The sequence below is a fragment of the Diabrotica virgifera genome, chromosome 8 (genome assembly GCF_917563875.1).
Source record: "Diabrotica virgifera virgifera chromosome 8, PGI_DIABVI_V3a".
Classification (NCBI taxonomy): domain Eukaryota; kingdom Metazoa; phylum Arthropoda; class Insecta; order Coleoptera; family Chrysomelidae; genus Diabrotica; species Diabrotica virgifera.
Genome location: NC_065450.1, coordinates 213,522,116 through 213,541,329, shown reverse-complemented (window position 1 = coordinate 213,541,329; position 19,214 = coordinate 213,522,116). Strand labels below are relative to the sequence as shown.

The 19,214-nt window shown below is 31.9% G+C and overlaps 1 protein-coding gene across 4 annotated transcripts in view; it reads left to right on the top strand.

The window, feature by feature from the left end:
* LOC114324545 (inter-alpha-trypsin inhibitor heavy chain H4) overlaps positions 1 to 19,214 on the top strand; it is an 83,937-nt gene that overhangs the window by 33,841 nt on the left and 30,882 nt on the right. For 2 of the 4 annotated variants that reach the window (XM_028272399.2, XM_028272398.2), the window contains exons 7-10: positions 2,031 to 2,334; positions 7,570 to 7,848; positions 12,178 to 12,225; positions 15,748 to 15,813. In XM_028272399.2, coding sequence (XP_028128200.2) covers positions 2,031 to 2,334; positions 7,570 to 7,848; positions 12,178 to 12,225; positions 15,748 to 15,813 — 697 coding nt within the window. Of the gene's footprint in view, positions 1 to 2,030; positions 2,335 to 7,569; positions 7,849 to 12,177; positions 12,226 to 15,747; positions 15,814 to 17,067; positions 19,165 to 19,214 lie in introns of all 4 variants that reach the window. The other 2 variants (XR_007700047.1, XR_007700046.1) reach the window with 2 other exon arrangements.

Here is a 19,214-nt window from a genome sequence, read left to right as displayed (position 1 = left end):
TAGAGGGCAAGTCAAGAAAAGTCGCTTCTTTGCCGAATAAAGTATACTATTTTTTCTTCAAACGTAACAATTTTCAACCATAAATAGTACAATTCATACGCTATTTTTACTCGAAATTAACTGTGACAACTATCAAAGTCGTCTAGATGTTAGAAATTAAAAAATTTTGAGTCGTCGGAATGATTGCTGAAAGTTGTGCTCGACCATCAGTATCATCAACAATTACCAATGCGTATCAAGAGTCGGGAACATTTTTGCACGGTTTCAATTTTGAAAATGCCTCATTAACTAATTGTACTTTTAATATTACTATAAATAAAAATGATGTTTAATTGTTGTTAATGACATTTGTATTGTTGCTTTGTGACATGTTTCATATTGTTGCCATGACAACATTTTTCCCTCCGTCGTAAAGAAATGGGAAAAAAAACTGCTGCCGGCGGAGACATCAAACTTTGACAGGATCAAGTTAGATAAGTAATGTCATCATTATTTGACGTTTGAAGAAAAAATACTTTACCTTTCACTTACAATTTGCAAAATTAAAATCGGTCAATAACCCCGGCGTCAGAAATTATTTAAAAAAAGCAATAATTTTTGGCGCTACGAGCCGGATACTGGATTCGCTTGCCCTGATTGGGCATTCCAATGATCTGTCAAAAATTATTAAATATTGCGGCTGGGGACAAACAAACGTCTTGTTGGTAATAATTGTTAAGGTGGTGTTTTAGTTATTATTGTTTTGAGAACAGAGACAAAAGTAAGTTGATACTTGTAGTGACCTTTTAAATAGTTTTTAAAAGCAACAGGCATTTGGGTCTAAATATTTTAGCATTGTAATGGAAAATTATATATTCTATTTGGAAAATGTAAAATGTTCGATTCACACAAATTGATTTCCACCAAAATTTCTACCGATCTTTATCTATATTATTTTCTTACTCTATATTTTGTTGTATTTTAATATTTTAATTCCACAAAAATCAAACTAATTTGATTGTATTGTTAAAATTGTTGAAATATTGTTTAAGCAGTTGCACATGTTTAAAGATAATAAACTTTTATTCTCTAAGTTAAAATATATGAACAAAGAAAGTTTTTGCTAAAAAAAGTATTATTTCAAAGAACAGAGTATGTGTTTTTATTTTGCAATAAACAAATTTATTTATTTATATCGAAATGTACTAAAAAATAAAATTTATCAATCATTATCATATCAAAGGTCATTGGAACGCCCAATCAGGGCAAACGTATCCGCTGTCCTGCGCGTAGCACCAAAAATTAAAGTTTATTTAAAAAAACTCCTGACGCCGTGATAATTAACCCATTTTAATTTTGCAAATTGCAAATCAAAGGTACAGTATTCTTCTGTATGTAAAAAAATTCAACTTGCAGTCTGCTTTATTTTCAGTCTTGCAACATTTTGAAACAATGCATTTTTTTGCGAAAGCTGGAATGAAAAAATTTATTTTGCAAAATCTACTCAACCGTTCTGAATGAAATTTACCATATTGTTTAACTACATCATAAAGTTTTTCTGGAAGAAATATGAAGGTCCTGTGTGTAGCATAAATGGTTGAAAAACGTAAAATACAAATACTTGTTTTTTATGTTTTTTTTCGCAATTATTGCTATTTTCGAAAAACGGTGACAAATTTTAAAATTTCTAACCAATTCTGTACTATAGGAAATTTGAATACGCAACTTTTATACTAGTGCTACTTTTCTCGGAAAAGAATACTTTTAAAGTTATAATCAAAAACGAAGAAAATCGAAGCTTTCCTTCGTTTTTTGACATTTTGATTATTTAAACAATGTTCCGGATCATTTTGAGTGGGAGGATAAATTAAATATGACTATATGAGTTAGTTCCAAGCAATTTCTGCAAAAAAATATAAGTCACCTCTCAACATCCAAATGTACTAATATTTTTACAGATGCGCCCTGGTCTATTACTGCCACGTGAAAATTCATTCCTGCTACACACTTAACACCATTATTTCAGAATTACTTATGCTTGTATGTTTCAGGTAACCAAAATCAACGGCGATAGAGACCACGTACCAATCTTTTCTCTATCATTTGGAGACGGAGCAGACAAAAAGTTCTTAAGAAAACTATCATTGAAGAACCTAGGATTTGCCAGACACATTTATGAAGGAGCTGACGCTGCTATTCAACTCCAGGAGTTTTACAAGCAAATCTCTTCTCCACTTTTATCAAACATCGAATTTGAGTACACTGACGACGTCACTGAAGTATCCAAAAAGACGTTCCCTATTTACTTTAAGGGATCAGAGTTGGTAGTTACCGGAAAGTATCCAATCGACGAAGGTAAGATAGATAATCTATTCTTATACTTGATCATTACCATTATCATCCAGCCTTCTGCATCCAGGGATGAACACAGGCATCATTTAATTTCTTCAAGCTCTGTGGGTCTTGATCGTCCTGCCAAAGATTCCCAACAATTCTTTTGTGGTCGTCTGTTTATCATGTAGGTGGTCTACTTCCAATAGTGAACTTGCACATTTTTTTATTACATAATAATGTTCAGTTTTGTTTAAAAATGAGATTTCCAAAATTTCACGCTTCAAAAACTCGTAATAACTTTGAAATACATATTTAAAGTCTTCTGCGGTATAAAACAGTTCAAACGACCCGCGACGTCACATAGTTTTACATTAGTTAATATTATGGATATATTTCGCTGTGTCTAAGTACACGCTAACGTGTACGCAAATAAAAAAGTTAAGTACACGCGAATTAAACTTCATCAAGCCGGTGACGTCATTATTTAGCGTGCGCAGTGACTGTATATTTTGGTACATGCTATTTTGATATGTTTAGTGTTTGTTTGATAGAAAAATATTTGTTAAAGGAAGGGAAGCAGAAGTATTCAGATGTTTCAAACTTAATTGTAATAAATCAATGTATTATAAAAGTATATATTTAGGTTAACAAAATAAATATATGTATTTAGTTGACATGACACGTACAAAACATTGTTAAAATAATTTTTATACGTAAGTTAATTATTATAATCAACTATTCTAAATGGGAAATAAGCCACAATTTAACTAAAAAAATGATTTTATTAACGTTTCGACGACCAAATCGGATGTCATTGTCAAAATACAAAAATTAGTCAGATTAAATAAATTATTAGAAAAAATTTTTCACTAAGCAACAACATTTTTGTGTAATTTAATAATATTTTGTATTTTGACAACGACGCCCGATTTAGACGTCGAAACGTTAATAAAATAATTTTTATGGTTAAATTGTGGCTTAGTTCCCATTTAGAATAGTTGAATACAAAAATTCCACAAGGAAATAGCTTCAGAACAAGTTAATTATTATTGTGAAAACTTTAGGTCTTCCTTGTATTTTAATTTTGGACGGTAATACTATTTCACTTATAACTAAAAAAATATATATTAATTTATATTCTCTTAACTTTTTCATACTGTTTTAAAATGTTGTTTGACTCATTAAAACAACTAAATAATTGTCCACACTGCATAGTTAATTTAAAAACAAACACTTAACAAATAAAAAATAAGAAATCTCTCTACTAATCAATATTAAAATTAAAGTGTAAACACAACGCGATTAAACAAATTCCAACACTCTGACTTTTTTATTTGCGTACACGTTAGCGTGTACCTAGACACAGCGTTATATTTAGGTATATTCTTCTTCTCCTTCTTTAGTTTATTGGCCTCCACCTACTTGGGTATTTGGCCAGCTCGTCGTCGGGGAATAAAGGAAACATATTTATATTCTAATGACATTTATCGTATGTCGTTGTAATAATATATACTAGTTTGTTGAGATTGGAGTTTGATACAGTTTTTGAAGAAAACGAAAGAAGGTTTACTATTGATAATAAAACCATTTTGTAAAAGTACAAATTTTCTATGAATAAAATAAAAATGTATACCATTTTTATTCAGTTGCAATGCGAAGGCAAAACAATCTTACTTTTCAATTAGAATACGGAGTGCAGTCCAGTCCCTTGAATCGCGATTTTCGGCTCTTATTGGAGCCTTCATCGGAAGGAACGTAGGCACTGTTCTCCATATTTTAACTGATTCGCATCGAGAGGTTTTCCCACCCATTGCAACTGAAGTGATGATAGTAGGTGGCTAGCGCCATCTGGCATTGAAAGACGAAGTAGTTTTCAATCCTAATAGTAAATTATTAATATTGAAAATATTAAAAATATTACTAAAAGATTTTTAAATTGAAAACTTATTGGTACACTTGCCTGGTGACACCTCCAAGACTTCTAAAATTTGTAAGTCAAATGGATGCTACAGTGAAGACGAGAGGGAAGGAATTCTACACTATGCAATTCACATCCTCCGTCTGCAGCTGGTAAAGTTCCAACGGAAAAATGCACCTAGTTACTCTACGGAGTAATACGACTATAAAATAAAAATGTATACCATTTTTATTCAGTTGCAATGCGAAGGCAAAACAATCTTACTTTTCAATTAGAATACGGAGTGTAGTCCAGTCCCTTGAATCGCGATTTTCGGCTCTGCGAATAATTTACTATTAGGATTGAAAACTACTTCGTCTTTATATGAATAGTTCAAACGATCACAAACACTTTTAACGTCACATAACTGTATTTTTTACTGACGTTTATAATGTCTAATTTAAAATTGATACTTTCACTTTTATCTTTTATTTTTGATATTTATCTTTTCCTCCTCTTTTCTTCTCTATCTTCCATTAATGGTAGTGATTGGCGACTTATTCGTTAATTATATGGTTTCTTTTGGCAGTGTATCTTCTGGCTTTCCTCTGTAGCTTCTATTATAATCTCATTCAGAGTCTAATCTATCTATCTAATTAGCCTTCCTCGGTCCATCCTTGGACATAGGCCTCCCCAATCCTTTTCCATTCTTCTCTGTCTGTCACTACAGTTATCCACCTAGAGCCCACGTCCCAGGCAACCAATTAACGTTTACAAAACGTTGAAAAGACGTCATAATTATCACCAAACCAGGTCAGTCTATCACGTTTATTCGACGTCGAAAGTCACGTGAATTTGTCCCACCACAATTGACGTCCTTTTTATCACGTTTTAACCTACGTGATATCAATAACGTAGTTTTTATGTCGTGTTTAGATTATTTTTCATTTTATGTTGTTTTACAAAAGACGTTTCTACGACGTAATGTTCAAACACGTGTATATATTCAACCAAAAACTAACGTTTTCTCGACGTTATTGACGTCACTTGGTTGCCTGGGGTGCTTCTTGACATCATCTGCCCATCTCATTTGTGGCCTTCCTCTGCTTCGTTTATGTCGATCTACAATTTATGAGAATTTTCTTCCAGCGGTCTTCTTTTTGTCTTATAGTGTGTCCGGCATATCTCCATTTCAATTTTGCAACTTCTTGTCTAACATCCCTAACTTTGGTTTTCTCTCTTATCCACTCGTTTCTCTTTTTATCCATTAGTCTTATGTGCAACATTTGCCTTTCCATTATTCTTTGCGTTTTTACTTTACCCATTCAAGGTATTGACATATATTGCTTTCGATAATGCTGTTGATGTGTTCTTAAAATGCATTTATATTATCAGGCTCTGTTCAGATAGGTGTAGATTTCTTTTTAATCATGCGATATTTCTCTTTTCCAAGGTTTTTCCTATCGAGGCTTTTACCATTCTGTGGTCACTACCTTGAAAACGGTTTAGAACTGTAACATCTTTAAAAAGATGTGCCTGTTGTCAGTGATCAAGATTATAAAATCGATCTCCGTCCTAGTTTTTCCTTTCGGTCTCTGCTACGTCCATTTCCGACGGTCTTTTTGAAGTTATACTTCTTTAGGCGCGATGGGGGTGAATTTTAATATGAAAATCCTTAGTGCCGGACGCAGGCGCGTTATACCTTTCCTTTGATTGGGTGTTCAAATGACATGTCAAAAATTATTAAATATGGCGGATGTAGCGCAGCTGTGGTGGTTTGTTGTGGTTATGTATGGCTGTTGTGTTTTAAAATTTGTGAGAAGAGAAACAACAGACTCTCTCTCTTCAATCCTGACCCCCCGGAGGGAGTGTAGTGGTCGACGTGATGTCGTGTATTGTCCGTCTCCAAAGATCTCTGTCTCTGGTCATTTCTTTTAACTCATGCATAGGTCTTTTGCATATTCCTGTAATTTGATCGATCCATCTTGTTGGGGATCTTCCTCGTGATCTTCGGCCTTCGGCCTACAAACAACAGACAAAAGTTAGTTAATAGTTATACTGCCTTTATAAATAGTTTTCGTATAAATTTTTGGACTCATTAACATAGAAAAGATGCCTGTTAAATGCCAAGTGAGGAGTGTGGAAGCCCATCAAACAGAGAAGTGGAATTTTATTCTGTGACTGCGGTTTTCAATCACAAAATTACTGATAAAAAACAATTATCTCGAAGAGGTAGAGATCTGTGGATTACATCAATTAAGCGGGACGATCTCATACAAAACTAAAGAATCAGAGAGTCCAGTATATTTTATTGCTGGTAGTAAGTGTTTTAAAAATAGCTTATCAAATTTTATTATGACATTTAAACATAACCCTCATACAGTCACATAATAATATTTTATATATATAGGGAAAATATATAAAAAAAAATATTTTATATGAATCTACAGTCGCAAAATGAAAGAATACCCATGAACGATCACATCAATCGTTTTACTAGAACAGCTTTATTAGAGCACAAAACAACAAGATCTTTATATTTTGAGGTAGTTATGGGAAGTTATAAATTGTGAATTCTTTTGTGCAACTTAAGGAATTTTAAGTTCCTATAAATCTTGTATATCTTTTAGTCTATATTTTGTCGTATTTTAATTCCACAAGAATCAAACTTAATTGATTAAACTAACAGAATAAGCAACTGTCAAAATTTTTTAAAAACATTTAGTTGCTAGGTATACCTTTCCACTTCATTCACATGTCTCGGTAGTTAATTCTGCGTGGGGTGAGTTCAAAATTCTAAACCTGATAGACGCAGGTTCAATTCCCAATGCAAATTTTTATTTTTTTTATACATTTTATGATTGTAAGTAGTTAGTATATTTATTATATTTTTTTTTCAGAAAATACGAATTTAGTTAAAATTTTCTCAACAATTGTTCAGAAATAATTTCTTTGGTTTCATTTTTCAATGTGTTTGCGTGTGATTTATTCTTTTATTTTTTTAATTTTTCGTATTGTTTTAATAAAAATTTTTTGGAAAGTAGTAAGTACTAAAATTAGCTTAATATTTAAATAAAATATAAATAAACTGTTATATTGATTTCGTTGAAATCATACACTAGAAGTATAACTTCTTACGTGCGTACAAAGTACACACACATTCTTTTTTTGTAGAAGAAGCTGTTCGTTTGGAATATATTTCTTTACAGCAGGAAACTAAGTAAAGTTCCTGTTTCTCAAACCAAATTTTCCCAACGATGTTTCTGTCTCATATGCTTTTTCCCCATCTCTTCAAGTCAACACAATACTTATAAAGATACACACAATACGCGTAAGAATTTAACACAATACTTTTTTAGGATTTGACATCTCCAATTGGAGAGTAAAGAGTTGGAGCAAACACGGTCTCATCTCACTACCACCAGTAAGGGAAGCTCCAGTTACCGAATTGGAACGTTTGTGGGCCTATTTAACCATCAAGCAAAAACTGGAACAACGAGAGTTAGCAGAAAATAAAACACAGCTAACCAAGGAAGCTCTGGATCTGGCGCTGAAATATTCCTTTGTTACTGATGTTAGTTCCTTGGTAGTTGTCAAACCGAATCAAACCAGTGCTGTTAATACTGAAGATGCTTCAAGTAAGTTACGTTTATACAGTCAAACTCGCTTATTGGAATTGCCTTCGTGCCAACCAAAAGTATTACTAAAACCGGGATATTCTAATAACCGGTCACTGATGGCTAGTAGAAACGTTTCGGGACCTCAAATTTCTATTCCTTAAACGGGGACATTCCTTTAACTGGTATTCTAATAACCGAGTTCGACTATAATAGTCAGTACACCAAATTTAGGCGTATTATTAGTAAAAAAAAAATGTTGATGGATTCGTCTGTGTTTTTTTTATGGAAATTTATTTTATCTAACAATATTCATTTAATCTAACAATAAAACACTGAAACCTCTTATTTTCAATACTTCCGCAAAATTGATTATAATTTAATATCAATGCAGCGGTTTCGGCAGAATGCCTTTCTCAAGTGATTTACTTTACTATGTGTCTGCATTTTAAAGTCTTTAACTGAATAGTTTGAGGAGTGGGGAGCTGTTTGTCTTAATCTGGTCATTCAGAATTATATTTGTATTTTTTATTTTATTAATTTCCATTGATTCTAACAAAGATAGCTTAAGGCCTTTATTTTGAATATGAAGAATTTGAAACTGTTCGTTATAAGAATGATTATGATCTAGAACCGGGATGGGCAAACTTTTTTTAATAAGGACCACAAAAGGTTTTTTGTCTGTTACCAAGGGCCCCAATGTTTTCGAATTTTGAACTTTGGGGAAGGGGGGATGTTAAGCAATTTTTTTTAAATTTGTTTGAAACTATGGTAGAATTATTTTATTTTTAAATTAAATAAACATATTCAGTACAATTCAAAGAATATCCGAAAAGAATGTTTCGAGACTAACTATTGAAAAATAAGTCAACGGTGGCAAATTTTTACCGACACCTAAACAAAATAAAATTTTCAGTAGACATCAGAACTCCTTATTGGATCATATGAAACAAAAAATTCAAACATATTTTATTAGCTTATGAGTTTCTCGAAATAACACTGTCGAGTCTTTTTTTAGTTTTGACGATTTTTGCGGTTTTTGATATCACTCAGGAGTGAAATTACCGAAATAGTGAAAATCAACACATTTGTTATTGATGCCTCACGAAATGTCTAAAGAAAATTTATGAAAAATTTCAGGTGGATCTGTCAAGTAGCCTTTGAGTTACAATATACGCTGCCTATAAAAAGTAGTTAAGCAGTTTTGAGAAAAACACGTTTAGTTTTGACAACTTTTATTTTCAATTTCTTCTGTCTGACAAATCGTAAAGTGATGCACATCGGAATATGTTTTTAAATCGCAGAGTAATTTACAAAAGAAAATGGAACAGCTGTTGAACGTTTCTCACTACGCTCAACAAGCTGCTGTAAAGCGAGTCGAAGGTAGGGATATTAAACATGCTGTATTTCTGGTAGTTTTCCTACGGTCAAACTGAAGTTTTCAGTGAATATTTTTGAAATTATGTATTTTCATACAAAATAATAAAAAAATCAAAAATTTCAAAATTTTCAAACCATATCCCTAGCCCCCTATACCACATTCGTACTTATTTAAGCACGGTATTTGCCGCAAATATACAGGGTGTTTAATTGAGAAATGGGAATACTTAAATTGCGCATAGAGGTCACTAAGGCGGTTCTAGATATACTACATTTATTGCCTCAATGATTTTTATAACTGAGTTACAGGGTGTTTTATCGATTTTGCCCATGTCTTTCTGGAAGCATAACTTTAGAAGCACCTTGTATATTTTTTCATATTTGACAAATCTCTCATTTAAAATCCAAACCACCCAATTTCTAATCACAAAATCTGGACTAAACCAAATTATTGGGAAATAATTGGACTAATTCTTTCTACTTTGAATAGTTTGAATTTCATTACAAATGTTTCATTTTGCGAGCAACATTTACAAATTTAGCAAAGTAGCAGTGTTTAATTTCTAAATAATTTCCTCCCGTAATTCACAGCATCTTTTAAGAACCTTTTCTATACTTAATTATCGAGAATATGATTGTTGATTGTGGTATAAGACATCAGTATGTTCTGTCTCTAACTCTTCCAAAAATGCTTTGAATTCACGATGATTTAATCCTATTGAACTAATACAGTTAACAATATTAGTTATAATTAAAATGACGTTGTCCACTTGCAAAACATTTTTGCACAATATCTGATGATGGATTATGCAGTGAAGAATAATAAATTATGTTCTGGAAACTGTGAACGTAATCTTCAAGTTTTCTCAACGTTACTTGCTCCTCTTAAATTTGGTGCTCCGTCAGTTGTTACTCTTACTAGGTAGTTACGGGTTAATTCAAAAATTTCCACATAGTTCCTGAATACTTCGAAAATATCATTTCCATTTGTTGAAATTTCATGGATTTCATCGAGAGAGCCGCTAAATCTCTGTGCCAAAAACCCAAATCATTGCACGCGTTATGTTGAAAATTTGGGGAAAAATCACCCGCTGCAAAAGTGATAATATTAATAGCTGCATTATCTATCTATATTTAATTATCAATATTAGCAATAATTAGAAAAAATCTTGAAATGAAAATAATTCACTTTTGCTCCTCGGGCCGCAAAAAAAATGTCTAAATGGCCGCATGCGGCCCGCGGGCCGCACTTTGCTCACCCCTGATCTAGAAGGTGAAATGCGTACGTAAAATCTTTTTTCTATTTGTTGAAAGCCCTTTTGTGTTCTGCTAACCATTTGCTAAAATTTCTGTCACTTTGACCGATGTACGTTTTCGGACAGTCACCACAAGTTAGTTTGTACACACCACTCTTTAATTGCTTTTTCTTTTGGCTCTTATTATTCTTAGTGTATTTGCTTAAGTTGTTTTTAGTTCTGACAGCTGGTGTTATTCCTCTCTTTTTTTGTGTGTTTGGCTAATTCTGGTGATATCTTACCAGCATATTTGATAGAGCAGAAGGTACTGGGTTTTTTCTCTGGTGATGGGAAGACTAATTCCTAAGCTTTCTTATAGAGTCACATAGTAGGGAGAGTCAACTAATGGTGCGCGTCGGGTAATTGTGCGCATCAATGTTTCCAATCTCCTATTTAATAAAATTGTAAAAACTATATTGTCGGACCTCTAGTAGCAACTGCTATATCTATCCGACACAAACGAACGTCGGGAGATACTTTACCGGTTGGCAGTTATCGTTTACATGATTTCGCGTGGTTTGATATTGTTTGCGTATCTGAGAAAATAAGCGATAACTTTTTTTTCTTGACAGATATATAGCTTAAATATTACTTATATCTCTTATTTATTTATCACTTTAAACACTGATATAGTTAGTTTTGCTCGATTATGTTTTGTTTTTATCAAATTTTGTGTAATGTGGTGAAGAGTAACGTCGTCTAATGGTGCGCATTGCGCACCACTACTCGGCAAGGTATATAAAGGCATTTTTAACGTTTTGTGATTGCGTCATAAAACGTAAACAACCGTCAAAGTTGAGAAAGGGGCAATGAAAAAACCTCGAAATTGAAAAAATGTACAAAAAGGAAAATTTTTGAACACAACAGTTCCGAAGTTATTTCAGAAAGTGAACTGTACCATGATGATGAGTTGGACGATCTCGTGTCAGATCAAAATAACTTCTGTGTATTGTGGTGATGGTAGCAAAAAAGACGAGGTATGGTGCAAGTGTTGGTCTCATGCCATGTGTATACGACAGGATAGTTCAGAAGGATATATTTGTGACTTCTGCAATACTTAGATTTTTTAAACATATCTGTAACTTGGTTTCTTATCTTTTTCCGTATATTTGTTTGTTCTTTTAATATGTATGTTCAATAAGCTATACATTTTCGAAAGTCGTTTTTAAGTTCTATTATTGCGCACAGTTATCCGACAGATGTGCACCATTAGCCGAATAGGTCGGGCAATTGTGCGCATTACGCTAACTGGACATTTCGTCTCTTACTCTTCTACTGTTCAACCATTCATTAAATGCGGTCCCTACCAATATACCTAAGCCTTTAAAGTATATCTTCAAAAAATTTGGAAACTGAAATGTTTTAAGTTTGTGAAATATCCTGAATTTGCCTTAGGTGCGCACCAATAGCCGAGTCTCCCCAATAAAGCCCTTGAGAAAGGCACTCTGCCGAAACAGTTGTAGTGACAAATACATTTTCTGGAAGTATTAAAAACAAAATTTTTCATTGTTTTATTGTGAGAAAAAAATTGTATTTATCACTTCTAAGAATGTGGGAACTGTTGAATCCAACAAGAGTCTTCAATTGTATTTTAAGGTCTAACCGGTCATACAAACACAGTAACAGAAAATTTTTAACTTAATAATTTTCTTAATCGTTTTAATTTTTTTTATAGAACCAAGATCTGAAACGCTTCCATTAAGAACGTACAGTAGTGGGTCAGGTAAGAAAGTTTACTCATTCTTATGTAAAAACATAAAAAAAAATCGTAAATATCAAATGATTCTGGGACAATTAAGTAAAATATAATTCAATACAGTGTACAGCCACACACTCAGCTGGTCGAATAACAAGATACATTATTCGACCAGCTCGGTGTGACTTTGTATCAGTCCGAGTCCCTAACGATACAGGGATATGCTGAAACAATGTTGTAAAACAATCAATAAAATAATTTTTAAGTTAAATAATTGTGGCTTATTTCGCATTTAGAATAATTAGTTACAAAAATGCCACAAGGAAATAGCTTCAGAACAACATAACGTTGTAAAATTCTAGCAACTTTGGTTGTAAAACTGATGAGATTAACGTAATAATTTGATCTCTCTTTAGGTAAAAAAGTTGTCTCATATTTTTATATTTAATTAAAACTAGTCACTAAAATTTTGGTTTTTCGACAATTACTCAAAATTTCAAACTAAGAATTGCGCCAATAACGGAGTGTTTGTAGGAGGTTTCTAGACGCGTCTAATGGTGTCTCATATCTGAAAAAATTCTAATTCTAAAGTTATAGGCTTCATAAGTATGATAAAATCTATTTCCTATGGGAAAAAATGCTTTTTCAAGCTCAATAATTCCTGTAATACCTTCAGTTATTATACTGGACCTTAGATGCATCAGATACTAATTGTCAATACGTTTGAAACTCATGTTTAGTGATTAAAACCGGTAAGCCGTTTAGATATTATCGACCTCCAAATGTATAATTCCTTTAACCATTATCGCCGAAATGGTTTATGTAATTGTAGTAGTTAGGGCGCTAAATTTGATTGGGCAATCCGAGTTCATCTGCCGGCGATCCCAATTTTTTTTTCTAGTGTACACAAAAATATATTGTGCATTCGATGGACACAAAGAATTATATTGAAACAAAAGATTAGGATGACTGGGATATGAACTCGGATTATCCTATCACAACTTTAGTGTCGTAACCACTAGGTCATTTGGGAGATAATGCGACAAAGGCGGCCATTTATAACACTTAACCTGTAATAGAGACCCCTTAAATTCAAGTTTATACATTTCATTTATAAAAGAACTTTGAAAAACTCCTGATACAAGAATACAAAACCGCAAAACGCTGTAAAAATGAGTGGCGCATACAATATTCCAGCTACAAAAGAGCTGATATGAATATTACGTGGCGCAAAAATGTATTTTCATTTTGATGGAAAATCAAATTCTAGTTTTATTTTGAAAGATTTTTCCATAATATTTGCTAAATTTGAAGTAGAACGCGCCACAAAAACCTTCAAAATGCAAACTGTATCAAAGTTACTCTTTTGTGGCGCGTGCGACTTCAAATTTAGCAAATATTACGAAAAAATCTTTCAAAATAAAACTAGAATTTTATTTTTCATGGAAACGAAAATACAATTTTGCGTTAAGCAATATTCTAACCAGTTCTTTTGTAGCTGGAATATTGCATGCGCCACTCATTTTCACGGCGTTTAGCGGTTTTTTATTCTTGTCTATTATAATGTTAATACATCAATGTACATATATATAAACCGGGCAGTATCGTCACCCCCGCTAGCGCAATTATTCCGATTCGATTTTTTTGCACAAACTTACTCAAAAAGAGGTCCTTATAACATATCCAGAGGGTGCCGGGCGGTGCCGTGGTCGAAAAATTTTTTAAACAATTTTTTTTAAACAAATTCACAACAATAATTTTTTAATTTCCACATTTTTTTTTTTAGATAATTTGGGTTATTTTGAGCAAAAAAGGTCTCTTGTCATTTTTTCTCTAAAATTGACTGTTGTCGAGTTATACGCGATTAAAAATTTGAAAAATGCGAAAATGGCCATTTTCAAGGCTTCATAACTCGATCAAAAATGATTATTATGAAATTCAAAAAGTGACAAAATCAAGATTCAAATACCTTCTTCAGCGTCCTGAAGAGATTTTTGTCATTAATTTATTACAAAGCTGTTATTTTTAGTTATTAACAATTAGCGCTATAGTCCAACTGTATCGCCGCCCCCGTTAACGGAACTATTTCGATTAGATTTTTTTGGACAAACTTACTCAAAAAGAGGTCCTTATAACATATCCACAGGGCGCCGGGTGGTACCGTGGTCGAAAAATTTTTTAAACATTTTTTTTATAAACAAATTCACAAAAATAATTTTTTTATTTCCAATAATTTTTTTTTAGATAATTTGGGTCATTCTGAGCAAAAAAGGTCTCATGTCATTTTTCTCTAAAATTAATTGTTGTCGAGTTATACGCGATTAAATATTTCAAAAATGCGAAAATGGCCATTTCAAGGCTTCATAACTCGATTAAAAATGATTATTATAAAATTCAAAAAGTGACAAAATAATCAAGAGTCAAATATCTTCTTCAACCTTGAAGAGAATTTTGGCATTATTATTGGAAATAAAAAAAATATTTTTGTGAATTTGTTTAAAAAAAATTGTTTAAAAATTTTTTCGACCACGGCACCGCCCGGCACCCTGTGGATATGTTATAAGGACCTCTTTTTGAGTAAGTTTGTGCAAAAAAATCTAATCGAAATAGTTCTGTTAACGGGGGCAACGATACAGTTGGACTATAGCGCTAATTCTTAATAACTAAAAATAACAGCTTTGTAGTAAAATAATGACAAAAATCTCTTCAGGACGCTGAAGAAGGTATTTGAATCTTGATCTTGTCACTTTTTAATTTCATAATAATAATTTTTAATCGAGTTATGAAGCCTTGAAAATGGCATTTTCGCATTTTTCAAATTTTTAATCGCGTATAACTCGACAACAGTCATGTTTAGAGAAAAATGACCAAATACCTTTTTTATTCACAATGATCCAAATTATCTAAAAAAAAATTGTTTAAAAAATTTTTCGACCACGGCACCGCCCGGCACTCTGTGGATATGTTATAAAGACCTCTTTTTGAGTAAGTTTGTGCAAAAAAATCGAATCGAAATAGTTCCGCTAACGGGGGCGACGATACAGTTGGACTATACCGCTAATTGTTAATAACTAAAAATAACAGCTTTGTAATAAAATAGTGACAAAAATCTCTTCAGAACGTTGAAGAAGGTATTTGAATCTTGATTTTGTCACTTTTTGAATTTCATAATAATCATTTCTAATCGAGTTATGAAGCCTAGAAAATGGCCATTTTCGCATTTTTAAAATTTTTAATCGCGTATAACTCGACAACAGTCAATTTTAGAGAAAAATGACAGGAGACCTTTTTTGCTCAGAATGACCCAAATTATCTAAAAAAAAAGTGTTGGAAATAAAATAATTATTTTTGTGAATTTGTTTAAAAAAATTGTTTAAAATTTTTTTCCACCACGGCACCGCCTGGCACCCTGTGGGTATGTTATAAGGACCTCTTTTTGAGTAAGTTTGTGCAAAAAAATCGAATCGGAATAATTGCGCTAGCGGGGGCGACGATACTGCCCGGTCGAATACATCTATTATAATGTTAATATTGTTTATGTTTTTATAGTTTCATATGGTATGCCAGGCTTGCCAGGACCACCAGCACAAGCTTTTGGTGCACGTTCATATTTTGGTAAGTATGTTTTAAAAGTATTAAAATTATCTAGGTATTTATATATAAAATCCAGGTAGGAAGTATACAGGGTGTCCCGAAAAGATTGGTCATAAATTATACCACACATTCTGGGGTCAAAAATAGTTCGATTGAACCTAACTTACCTTAGTACAAATATGATCATAAAAAAAGTTACAGCCCTTTGAAGTTACAAAATGAAAATCGATTTTTTTCAATATATCGAAAACTATTAGAGATTTTATATTGAAAATGGACATGTATCATTCATATGGCACAAATATCTTAAAACAAAATTATAGTTACGTTTGTCAACCCCATAAAAATTTTGTGGGGGTTTTGTTCCCTTAACCCCCCTCCTCAAACTTTTGTGTACGTTCCAATTAATTCATTATTGTGATACCATTAGTTAAACACAACGTTTTAAAACTTTTTGGCTCTTAGTATTTTTTCGAGAAGCCAGTTTTTATCAAGATGCGTCTTCTTTTTTAATATATTTACATAAAAAATTTATGGGGGTTTTGTTCCTTTAAACCCCCTAGATGTTTGTGTACCGCGTTAAACACCGCGTATTTAAAACTTTTTTTCTCCTTAGTCTTTTTTTAACAAGTCACCTTTTATCGAGATGTGGCCTCTTTTTCAAAATATACCTAAAAATGTAAATTATAAATAAATTTTTAGAATATTAACAGGTTTCTATAATCGTACTTAACCATATACAAATATGTGGTGTATTCGACAAATATTCAAAATATGTCGATAAAAACTGGCTTATCAAAAAAGTACCTACTATGAGGCAAAAAAGTTTAAAAAACATTGTGTTGAACTAATGGTGCCACAATAATAATTTAATAGGAACGTACACAAAAGTTTGCGGGGGGGGGGAGTTAAAGGATCAAATCCCCCATAAAATTTGTGCACAAATTTCACTTTAATTTTTTTTAAGATGTTGCTGCCATAAGAATACCACATGTTCATTTTCAATAAAAAAATCTCGAAGAGTTTTCGATATAAATATGAAAAAAAAATCGATTTTCATTTTGTAACTTCAAAGGGCTGTAACTTTTTTTGTGTGCACCATTGTATATAGGTAAGTGAGCTTCAATCAACCTATTTTTGACCCCAGAATCTGTGGTATAATTTATGACCAATATTTTCGGGACACCCTATATATCAGCATGTCTGGCAAGAACGATAAAAAAAAAACAAAATGCGTATAAGATAAGATGGACAAATTGGAAATATGTTGCTTAGGATAGATGCCGATGGAAGGAGTTTAGAGAGGCCTATGTCCAAACGTGGACGATAGAAGGCTAAGAAGAAGATGGAATCCAACCGCAGACACGTGTTTCTGACTCACTACTCGTCATTAGACGGTATAGCGTAGTTAGAATAGTTATATATCTTAACTTGGGAAAGGATCACGACATGAGGAATGTAATCTTGCAAACTTAAAAATGTAAATGATATTTTATTATCACTAGACTTAGGCAAATATGCAAATAAAAAAGTATGAAATATGCGCATAAATATGCAGTATTTTACCCAAAAATATGCATATTTATCTAAAAAATATGCATGTAATAAAAGCAATATTTAAAATATTTTTTTATTTACAAAAATATTTACAATATATTCACATGTTTTATTAATTAACATGTACCTAATACATATCTGTATTTTAAAAACCAAGCCTATGTAATTAAATATTTAAGTATTTCAACAAATAAATGATATATTTCGAATTGTGGTAACAATAAATTATTAAATGCTGTTCAAAATTTTCAATTTTTTTTTCAAATTTAAGATAATAGGTGGTTCTAAATTAAGTGGTTCGGAAAATGTCCCAGCTTGCACTTGAATCACTTCAGAAAGAACCTGGTAACTACTGTTAATTTCCATGGTTGCTTCAAATTTTTCAAAAATTTCCTTCCCAATATGTATGACTTTTAATGTTTTGATACAATGATTCCAATTCTTTTATTAAAAATATACTGTCTAACAATGATAATTTGGAAGATTCTAATTGGGAAATAGTTTTATGAACAAAACTCTAGTTTGATTTTATGAATGGTACTGAACTGCATATTTTCGGCATTTTCAAAGCACAGTAATTATTCACAATTACAAAGATACTGCCTATTTTACAACAAAAATGAAATCGTCAAAATAAAATTTTTTACCTAGAGCAGCGTTTCCCAACCGGCATTTTCAAAGCACAGTATAATTATTCACAATTACAAAAACACTGCTTATTTTACAACAAAAATAAAATCTTCAAAATAAAATTTTTTACCTAGACCTAGAGATATAAACTGGCAGATTTTGGAACCCTTGTATCAAGGACAAAACGTGACAAAATATATAAGCTGGTATCTTTTATTAGTTAGTACATTGCGATACCAAAAATTTGGATATTCTTTTTCTCATGATCATCTTTCAGTGCGTCACAGTTTTTCGATTTCTCTCTAACGCATTAAATTGTATGTGACAGAAAAAAAGGCACGTCTGGGAATACTTCGGTAATTATTCTAGTTCGGTGATTATTCTAGTTGTCGATAGATGGCGCCATAATCAAAAAAGAATTATTTATTAAATAAAATAATAATATTATCAATATAATCTGTACAATTTATAAGACTATACAAATGAAAGAAAATACCATTTTATAAATGCAATAGACACAATTGATTTGGTTTTATTCCAAATTGAAAATAAAATTTGACAACTGTCAGATTTAACTAAAATGTCACGTTAGAATAAATGTCATAAATGTGTATTATCACGGACTTACCTTTTTTTCTATAATTTGTGACGCACTGAAAAATGTTCATGAAAAGGAGAATACCTAGATATTATAAAACAAAATAAAATATTGAGATTTCCAAGCTATTTGTTATCTGAATATAAAGAGATATGTATAGTTACAACCAAAATTCCAAATTATATGCACTTTATGCACACTTATATAAAAATATGCAGAATTGTAAATTTTTGAATTTCTAATGCATAATATGCAAAATATGCAATTTGCATATTTGCCTAAGTCTAATTTATCACTCTCTAGCTCAAACTCCTTCATTTATTCTGATTACACGGAATTTTGTTTTAAATGTTCTAATAATCTTTTATCTCTTTTTGCTGGCAAATGATCCTTCTCTAAGGTTTTCCCGATGAATAATAACTTATTTTTCCACCTACCTCTACCGAAAGTATACTTTTCCGGACCTGATTGTAGGGAGCAAAGTTGTACTTTTCCTCCCTAGGGAGGAAAAGTAAAAGTGACGTCATGGTATTTCATTCATGAAATATAACTTATTGACGCCCTGTACAATATCTATTTTCTATTACGTAAGTATCTATACATTTTAACGTTTATTTATAAAACAGCCTGTATTTTG